This window comes from Pinus tabuliformis, chromosome X (assembly GCF_031772625.1).
Source record: "Pinus tabuliformis cultivar Carrire ecotype Pingquan chromosome X, CPIR1, whole genome shotgun sequence".
In the NCBI taxonomy this organism is placed as follows: Eukaryota; Viridiplantae; Streptophyta; class Pinopsida; order Pinales; family Pinaceae; genus Pinus; species Pinus tabuliformis.
Genome location: NC_142308.1, coordinates 668,888,390 through 668,899,013, shown reverse-complemented (window position 1 = coordinate 668,899,013; position 10,624 = coordinate 668,888,390). Strand labels below are relative to the sequence as shown.

General features: G+C 37.7%; 1 protein-coding gene across 1 annotated transcript in view; it reads right to left on the bottom strand.

Annotated features, from left to right (window-relative positions):
* Nucleotides 1–2,086: 2,086 nt before the first annotated feature.
* Nucleotides 2,087–10,624, bottom strand: part of LOC149141735 (actin-7-like) — a 106,161-nt gene continuing 97,623 nt past the window's right edge. Inside the window, exons 2-5 of the mRNA XM_089449898.1 lie at nucleotides 3,885–3,963; nucleotides 3,335–3,728; nucleotides 2,601–3,214; nucleotides 2,087–2,495 (exon numbers count right to left, since the gene is read on the bottom strand). Of these exons, the coding sequence (XP_089306024.1) occupies nucleotides 2,430–2,495; nucleotides 2,601–3,214; nucleotides 3,335–3,728; nucleotides 3,885–3,941 (1,131 nt within the window). The 5' untranslated portion in view covers nucleotides 3,942–3,963 and the 3' untranslated portion in view covers nucleotides 2,087–2,429. The remainder of the gene's footprint in view (nucleotides 2,496–2,600; nucleotides 3,215–3,334; nucleotides 3,729–3,884; nucleotides 3,964–10,624) is intronic.

The following is a 10,624-nucleotide window of genomic DNA, read 5'->3' as shown; positions in this document are numbered from 1 at the left end:
TGTGTGTTTGGAAACATGAATGAAAATCTTTAAAATTATGTTTAAAATATTTAAAATTATGTTTTTTAATAAAAAAAATAAATATTTAATGTATTTTTTACAACGACCGAGTCATTGAAATCGAGCCGGCTGAGTCATTACCGTTTCGGAGTCGATCCTCGGCCGACTCGGAGTCGGAGTCGGAGTCTTAAAACATTGGGAATAAGAAGGTAAACAGGGAGGAAAGGGAAACTGAAGGAGGAACATCATCAACGGAAATTATCCACAGGAAAAGCCAGAATTGTTCTGAGGTTCTAGGCACGGGGATACAGTCGGCTTCATCTCAAAAGCTTACTAGACTGAGTAGCCAGATTCTGCTCAATTTGGCTGGGTGGATTCGGTCTTTTGGTAACCGAAGTAGGGAGCTGAAGGCATCATCAACCGCAAGGGCACAGGTACCCTCAACAGTTCTTTTAGTTAATCCGTTAGTTAAATTTGTAAGACTTCAAGAAAAAAATTACAGATTCAAGATAAAATCTCCTTTACTATTCTACATTTGCTTTACAGTCCTGTCAATACCCTTTGCTCATAGATCCCTGTCACCATTGACCTCTTAGATTTGCTTCCATATAAGCATTGCAGTAGCAATTTATGGATACATTCTGCTCTCAGTTAAGAATTATTTAACCTTCTTGAATGTGAACAGAAACTCCTACTGTTAAGCCACATTTAGTAACGGCATCTCTCTTTAGCATTTATCTCAAGCTATTGTTCAATCATATATCACGTTTCACTGGTTCCTTTACTGCTACTTTAAGCTAGCCTGTTAGGCTATTGAAGCATAATAGAAAATCCTACTGCAAGGCCAAAATTGAGAATGGAAACCCTCTTGAGCATTTATTTCTCAAACACATGATCTTAGCTGGGCGAGTATTCGCATCACACTCAACCATGAACTTGCCACTCACCAAGACTTGCCCTTACTCGCCAAACTCACCAATACTCACCCTTACTATATTTTGATTTTTTTGTATTTGTAAAGCCTGAGCCTTTCTTTAAGTCACCGAGTCTTGCCGAGTTCCGGGCTATGTTACTAGAAACGGGACGGTTGCCACCGTTCCCCGTAAAAAACATGTAAGAAACGGAAACCAGACGGAAACGTCGTTTTCTACTGTTTCTACTGTTATTTTAGCTAACGGGTGCGGGTGTATATGTTTTATGGGAAATATTTTACCGGTGGTAGTTCGCTCTTTTGCATGTCATTCTCAGCCCTGTATTTTCACTTTTTATTGTAGATTTCACTCATGTATTCATTCAATAACCTAGAGGCTTATGCCAAGTATATAGAAAGTTGATCATTTCTTTACTATTGTCCCTTTTTTAGTTGATTTGTTTTCCTTTAAAATATATATTGTTAAAATTCATAGTTTAAACACTATTCTATATGTGGCTCAAGAAATTCACATTTAATTGCAAATTCTATTTATTGTTATATATATATATATATATAATTATTTGGAATTTTTTTTAAGGAAACAATAATTAGCTGAATGCCCAAAATGCATAAAAATGTATACACTTAATTGATTAGGAGGCATAAGAATGTATATATTTAATAGTCAATTTGCTAAGCATCAGTTTCTTATTTAAATTATTTAGGTTTTTAATAAAATTTGGGCTGGAAATTTAGTTGAAACTATATTGAAAATTGAAACTAATGTATTTTTTATTTTTATTTTCATTTTCTCTCTCCTCGTTTCTTGAGTGCGAAACCTCCAAACTCCGTTTCTCGTACCGTTTTCGTTTCTCGTTTCGTTTCCCGTTTCTCGTTTCTGGTAACATAGGTTCCGGGCCAGCTTAGTGTTTGTTTAGTCCAAAGTGTGACAACTGCGGTTGAAACAGATTTTTAAGGAAGAAAAGACACAACTACATCCAAATATCCAACTTGTCAAAATTCAAAAACATAAATTGATGAATGCCAAATCAATCCTCCCTCTGGGTAAGCACGATTTTACGAGAACAAAATAACAGGCCTGAATTTTTAAAACTAGATTCTTGAAAGCAACCATTTTTTCTGAATGATGAAAGAAAAGACAGTATCCAGGAATAAATAACATTTTTTACACCAAATTTTGCAGTGTCAAAAACTGCCGCTTACATTCTAAAAAGAACTAACATGGAAATGTTGAAGAAACCAAGCAAAATCCCGGCATGGTTATCATGGTGGAAAACGGAACTAAAAATTATACATAAAGTCTTATATAAAATGGCATTGCTAGAACAACCTCAAGTGATATTGCTGGATCTTAAGCTGAAGCAATTAGGCCCAAAACTTGCCATAAAGGAGACATGGATACCTCAAGTACCACTGAAAACGGGCCCTTTTTACAACTGGAAGCTCAAAGGAACCACCCAATATATATGTTGCAAACATTTTGAGCTCTTACACTCTAGAAGCATTTCCTGTGCACAATCGATGGACCGGATTCATCATACTCTGATTTTGCAATCCACATCTGCAATGCGCCCATAAACAAAGAGGTAAGTGAAATATTTGATAGCGCTGGAAAGGAAATACATACAGACGCACACAAAAAATGAAAACGAAACGTAGTACATACCTGCTGGAAGGTAGTCAAAGATGCCAAGATAGAGCCTCCAATCCATACACTGTACTTTCTCTCTGGAGGTGCCACCACCTTTATCTTCATACTACTTGGAGCAAGTGCGATGATTTCCTTACTCATACGATCAGCGATTCCAGGAAACATGGTTGAACCACCACTTAATACAACATTCGCATACAAGTCTTTACGAATGTCCACATCACACTTCATAATAGAATTATAGGTTGTTTCATGGATGCCACAGTATTCCATTCCTATCAAAGATGGCTCGAACAACGCCTCTGCACATCTGAACCGCTCAGCACCGATTGTTATCACCTGACCGTCAGGAAGTTCATAGCTTTTCTCTATAGACGAACTTGCTTTTGCAGTTTCCAGTTCCTGCTCATAGTCAAGGGCAACATATGCTAACTTCTCCTTCACGTCTCGTACTATCTCACGCTCTGCAGTTGTCGTAAAAGAGTACCCACGCTCAGTAAGAATCTTCATCAATGAATCAGTCAGATCACGCCCGGCAAGATCCAGTCTGAGGATGGCATGAGGCAAAGCATATCCCTCATAAATTGGGACAGTGTGTGTAACACCATCACCAGAGTCCAGTACAATACCTGGAAAGAATATCAATAAACAATAAATTAATGCCTCTCAAATTATAGTAATGAAACTGATTAACAGAAGAACATCGCACTTTCATTTCATGAAATGCATTTGAGTTCAGAATATCGCACCGGTTGTACGCCCACTTGCATATAAAGAAAGCACTGCTTGAATGGCAACATACATGGCAGGCACATTGAATGTCTCAAACATTAGTTGTGTCATCTTCTCTCGGTTAGCCTTGGGATTAAGAGGTGCCTCTGTGAGTAAAACAGGATGTTCATCTGGAGATACACGGAGCTCATTGTAGAAAGTGTGATGCCAAATCTTCTCCATATCACCCCAATTGGTCACAATACCATGCTCAATTGGATATTTTAGAGATAGAATACCACGCTTTGACTGCGCTTCATCACCAACATATACATCCTTCTGCCCCATACCCACCATGACACCCCTATGCCTTGGTCTACCAATAATACTGGGAAAAACTGCACGAGGAGCATCATCCCCCGCAAATCCTGCCTGCCGTTATAAAAAAGTAACATTGCAGTACCATTTGCAGATGTTATCTAACTACACAGGATTACACAATATAATATTGTCTGAAGATATTAATATGTAAAAGAAATATTCTTTGCAATTTATCATACACTGACTTCCAACATAGATTATACTCACCTTAACCATACCAGATCCATTGTCAGAGACAAGAGGCTGGATATCCTCATAAGCCATTTTGCTCAAGGTATGAAACAACCTATAACAGAAAGAAACCATCACCTCAACCCACAATCCACTGAAAAAGGAGACTATTTATATCATAGAAAAAAAAGGGATAGAACTCTTATGGTTGTAATCCCATGTCAAGGGATGAAAAGGAATCCCGTGACGGAATCCGAGGAAGGACTACTGCATCATCAATGAGGAAACTGAAATATACCAGTAGAAAAATGACAATAATTAAGTAAATAATGTAATTGTGGGTAAATATGGTTTTTACCGTTCAGTCAGTTTTATAACGAATAGAAGTTATGTAACGAATTAGCCCAATAATGAATAAAAGTTATGTAATGAAGTAGCCCATATTAATTAGGGATTTCCAATCCATTACAACGTGGAGATTTCCATGACACACTATCAAGGTTTTACCACGTAACTCTTTGTGTATTCTTGTTGTGTCTTTCAGTTTCCACTATATATTTCTTCCTCAATTAAAATTGTTTATAGGTTCAAGTACAAGAAGTGGTTTTTTGTTTTGAGTAACAAAAAAATATTAGAATACGAAGGGAAATCCAAAAAACCAGATTTTTTTTTTTAAAAACCCCTACTTGAAAGAAGGAAACCAAAAATTTAAGGAAACCCTAGTAGGAGGATTTGTAAGAAGAAATAGCAAAAATGATGACTGCTAAGTTTGAGGTAGAGAAGTTCACTAGCAAGAACAATTTCGCATTGTGGAAACTGAAAGTTGGGGATTTGCTGGTGCAACAAAGGTTGCACAAAGTTTTAGATAGGGTGAAGAAGAAACCTGTAGGTATGACAGATTTGGATTGGGAGGACTTGGATGCCCGAGCTCTCAGTACCATCAAGTTGTGCCTGGCAGATGAATTTCTCTTCAATATTGTTGAAGAACTCTTAGCAGCAGGTTTATAGGAAAAACTAGAAGCATTGTATATGACGAAATCTTTAACCAACAAAATTTATCTGAAAAGACAATTGTATAGTCTTCGGATGAAGGAAGGTACAAAAATTGCAAAACACTGAAATATCCCAAATGAAATAAATTTGGAACAAGAAAATTTTTTCTTCAAATTTTAATTCAAAAATTCTTTAGATAAAAATTTTATTCATAAACAAAAAATTGCCACATAAAATTTAAGCCAATAGAACAATGCAATCCCATAATACACTGAACAAGAAATCCTCAGCTTTATTATATTAGATAAACTGGGGTTTACATGCAAATACAACTCATATAGTTGAGATAAACGAGCCTCAATTAAATCTACAATAATGTCGCAAATTGGCCTCCCAAACAAACTAAAAAACAATACACTGCAACCTGTGAACCTTGAATGGATTCACCAAAGGAAGAGATGGGTGTTCGCCCACTCTCGCTGAATCACTCGAGGGTCTCTGTCCTAGGGCTACCAATGGAATAGAGAACCGGGTTCTCAACCTCTCATACAAGAAACAATATCAAATCCAAGATCCAAGATGTCTCCAAATGTCCTCCTCATTTATAGATCTGTTGGATAAATCTCCAAGCTTCTAAAAACATCTTGTTTTATTATTTTATTATTATTCTAGAAGCTCCTCCATTGACTTTATCAAGTGACCTTTTAATTTTATTTCATTTCACTTAAGTCACTTTTGACCCCTTTTCCCCAATTAATTATTCTTCCTTAATTCAATGACTAATTTAAGTCATTTTTAATTAAAGAAAATGGAAAGTCGTCCACCATACTCTCTTCGGCCACTGGAAGTCACTTCTCAATATCCCATTCTATAGATCTTTTCGTTCTGGTTCCAATGAGCTATTACACTAAGGTGTTCCATCAATTAATCTCCCCGGAATGTCACTTCGAGCATAGTTAATTAAGTTAGGCTCCATAAAAATGTTAATTTTGAAAGTTGTCAGAATGCGATGGAACGAAAGGAAAATTGTGCAGATGATGAAATATGTCAAGCGAATGCCATCAGATCCCATGAAAACTTCTCAAAACTCCATCGGGACCCTTGATGACATAAACTTGCTCCACTGACCTGGTCATCACCTGCCCTGGAAATCCACTCTGTTGTATCGTGGAGAAAAATACAAGTGGGGACAATACAAACACTTAAATGTTTTTAATACACTTATTTGTCAATTGTTAGATATGGAAGTTAAAATTCAGGAAGAAGACAAAGCTATCACCTTGTTATGTTCTTTGTCCGAGTCCTAGGACCACTTTGTAACTTCTATTTGTTTGAGCACAACGAAATCTTTGGAATTTGATTTAGTTGTGAGAGCCATGTTATCTGAAGAAGTACGGAAGAAGTCCAACATTGAAACCTTCGCACCAGAAGCCATAGTAGCTAGAGGTCGGTCAAAGGAAAGAGGGTAGAAAGCAAGGAGTTCTTCCAGATCAAAATCAAAGGGCAAGAAGTGTAAAGCCAAATGTTGGTACTGCAACAAAATAGAACACCTCAAAAATGACTATTGGAAAAGAAAGGAGTCCGTTGAAAACCAAAAGAAAAAGGGAAATCAAGTTGATTCAGATATGATTGATGAAGTTTTATCTGCAGAATTAGGTATGGTAGATGAAGCTTTACCTATTAGCAATGTCTCTCAAAACTACGAAAATTGGTTGTTAGGCTGTGGTACTTCTCATCACATGAGCCCGCACAAAAATTGGTTTACTTCATATGACGTTGTGAATGGTAGTTATGTGTTTATGGGAAATAATGTATCTTGTAAGACTGTTGGGATGGGAAATATCAAAATTAAAATGAACGATGATACAGTTAGAATATTAATTGTTGTTAAGCATGTACCTGAATTGAGGAAAAATTCAATTTTTTTGAATTGTTGGACTCGGATGGTTACAAGTTTACAGGTCAAAATGGAATGTTGAAAATTTCAAAATGCGCTCTAATTGTTATGAAGGATGAGAAGATCGGAAACCTTTACAGACTCAAAGTACTCGGGGCGGTGAGGTAGCGACTGTATCTGAGAAGGCGATCTGAATATGGAACTACTTGTAAATGCTTAGCAAGGTATTCAATTCAGTTAACATACATGTTTAAATGATGTACATGTCTTGCAGTTAAAATCAAATGAGTTTTTTAGCTGTTTATGACCCTTTTATGTGTAGTAAAATTAATTCATTTCTCTATTTAACATACTAAAACAGATTGGTTCTGAAAAATAACTCAACCACAGATGCAATAGCATATGATGAAGCAGTTCACCCCTCCTGGGTTACATCTGCTGGGTCCAAGGCTCCCAAATGGGCATGTCCTTAATTTGATTAAAAGCTCAAAATGATTGTACAGCGGAATACAAGCCTTAACGGGTGAAATGGACTGTAAAAATAGATTCAGAACGCTCAAATCAGTCAAAAATGACTACTGGTTCTCATCCAATGGGTACCTGCAACCCTATACAGCTCCCACAATACTAGGCCCTAGTGGCTCCTAGAACTTCCACAGAGCAAAACCACCTGCAAATGACCTCTATTGGCTGTGAAACCTATGCCAATGGCTTCAGAAAGTCGAAGAGACCCCAAAATCAAAAAAAAAAAATCGTCCAAAAATGACTTTCCTAGCCAAAGTTATGGCTCATTGTAGTCTACTGCCAGTTGGTCCTAGAAAGACTCCAGCTAACTTTAGTTAGAGTCTAGTTAACTCCACCAATTATGGCGAGACCGCCCAAATTTGGTGGTCCACCAAAATTTCCGCCAGACAGATTGCGCTCTTAACTGAGCTTAACTATTACATGTGAATGATTTTCAGCGGTGGTTAGAACTGGCAGTTGCCTCGGATTTAGCGCCATGCGTTTTATGAAATGGTTTGTTGAACTGTGTGTTAAACCATATTTTCCACCATATATAATGTGACCACGTTAATATGGCATTAACCATGCAGTTTTGTTTGACCACCGATTTTGGAGATTAGGCTACGATTCTAGCGTTGAGGTTCCATGAATGGGGGGTTGGCCCCCTTTCGTGCCCCGCCCAAAGCATTGTAAACCTTAAATATGGTTGCCTCCACCCTCATATCAAGTCCAAATACATGGTGCGTTCATAAGACTTTGCATTAGTACAAAGGAGGTCGCGGGTTCGATCCTCTACACCTCCACCAACCTTTTAATATATATATGCCAATAATTGCTGATGTCATCCAGGCCACGTGGTGGCCTCCAGGCCTGCCACGTGACAGCCTGTGATTCGCTGCCCAAAAGGAATAATCCCTAGAATATTCTGGGAATATTCTATGGAATATTCTATTTTAAATTTTTTTGAAAAAAAATCATAATTTCAGTGTTATTGGGCAACTCTTCTTTTTGGCATAACTTCCTCATACGGAGACCATTTTTCGAACCATTCGCGGTGCCGGAATCAGAAGGACGAGCTCTATCCGGTCGTTCAAGTTCGAACCAGTTCTGAGCACTTTCAAAATTAAGCATTTTCGACACTTGGTCTTGAGCTCCTGATCACACCTCCCAAATGAGAGTATTTTGGTCCCCAAAAACTTACTGAAACGCTGAACTGAACTGTAGTACAGACAATGAGAGAATGAGCATCCTCTTCTCTTCAGCCCTTCAAACATTTGCTTTGCATGGAAAATGATTTTGAACCACAAATGGAAAGAAATTGACATTTCCCTTCCTAAATGCGCTTGTCCTCCTGTCCACAACTGTCTTTCTTGCACTCACACAGAAATTTTCTGGCGAGAAAATTACAGAATGAAACTGAACAACGCTGCCTTGATCAATGATCTAAGGTGGCTCAAAACAAACAAGATATTACAGCATAGAATACATGCATACATCTAAAATTTACATAGGAATACGTCTTACTGTGTCAAGAAGTCCATCCACTTCTCACCAAGCCACTTCCATGGCGATTTTTGTTGCTGCAACTTTTCTTCGTGTGAATCTTCACTATCCACATCAATAATGGAATCTATGGTTCAAACTTTACCAATCTTCTTGTCATCCTGCTGCATGTGTGTAAGATGACAGGTTGGATGTAAAAATCCAACAATGAGAGGCAATAGGTCCCCTCTTTTGGCAAAAAGTGCAAATCTTATGCACCTTCTTGGAAGGTAGTCTTTGCTTCATATGTTCCTTGTATGCTTTCTTCCTCATCCAACATCTTGAAACATGATGGTTAAATTGACCACAATATGTACAAGAAATCTTTCTTCCATTCAAGCATGTAAAATTTTCATGCCTTGCAGAAACACAATCGAATTAATCATGAGAAGATGTATACCTCTTGTGTTGCTTTGCATGTTCATCCTTTTTGCCTCCATGAGGAGATGAACTAGTAGAGACTCCAGTTTTCAATTACAGACTAACATCACCGTTCTTGTCTTGAAAACTGCCTGAAATTGCATGCTTGCCATAAGCTGCATGTCTACCATCTTCTTGCTGCAACAAAGGCTTCAAACAATGGCAATCATCTTTGAAACAAATTTGACATATTTGCCTCATGGCACTTGGAACAGAAGTTCTCTTTGAATTAGCCTCACATGCCTTCATGGCTTTTGAGTCTTCACCATTAGATTGCACATAACCAAGTCCAAGATTCTTTGGTCGTTCCTCAACAGAAATAGGTTCAACAATGCCTTGCGCATGCTTTCCTAATCCTTTGCCTTCATAACCCATCTTAATCATTAACTTGGATCCTACTCCCCTTGTATGTTTTTCGAAAGATCCAACACATCTTTCTAAAAAGGAAACTAAAGACAAATCAGAATGGATTACCTCTTTCTCGCGCATGTTCTTGGTCAAAGCCTCTTGGGCTTGATGAAGCTGCAACTCCATATCATGCAATCTTTGAAGAATTTTTTCCTTCTGCTTCATGGCCGACAATCTCTCACGAATCTCTGTGCCTTTTCTTCTATCCTCAAACAGGATTTGCACCATATCCTTCAATACGAGGAATTCACGCTTCATATCCTCATCGAAGAACCTTGTGAAGGAGAAATCTTCACTTGAAGAAGTTGTCAATATAATGTTAATGAACAAATTAACTTCAACAATGTGCTTAAAGCTTTTCAAAACAAATAACAAAGCTTTTTACCCAAATGTCTTTACAACCATCACATTCAAGCAGCCATTAACACACAAATCAAGGGAACATCTTGTTCACGCAGCCAACAGCAAATCAACTCAAGTGAAATTCTTGAGGTGATTTTGAGGTCCTTTTGGGGTAAGGAAAATATCTGCTCTTCCTTTTTGTCTTCTCCAAGAATTAGCTAATCAGTGGCTATCCCCAAACTTCAGCATCTCAAACAATATGCAGTTTGCATAATAGTAAAGCAGTCAATCTTCTACACTGCTTAAAACACCTTTCAAGCTATACAATCAAGCTATTGTGATGTCAATAAAGAAAACTATCTTCCTTATGAGTGATAGCTTCTATTGAGGCTCTTGAGGGTGAATCTGAAGGTGGAGATAATGGCACCCTGGCCCTCCTTAACTAAGGATTCTCTCGTTCTCTAGTCAAATGTCCTTCCCCTCTCTGAAGTTTTAGCCTGGTAAGCATCAAAACTTGCAAGACAGTCAAAATATCCTTGCACAAAAACAATCAAAAGACAACTACACCAGAGATTGACTAAAAAGAGCGTTTATCTACTTTGCAATTGTATAACAAGAGCATTTCGAAGGCTACCTGGCTCATTTCAGGCTCTGTCTATAGTTTATTTGA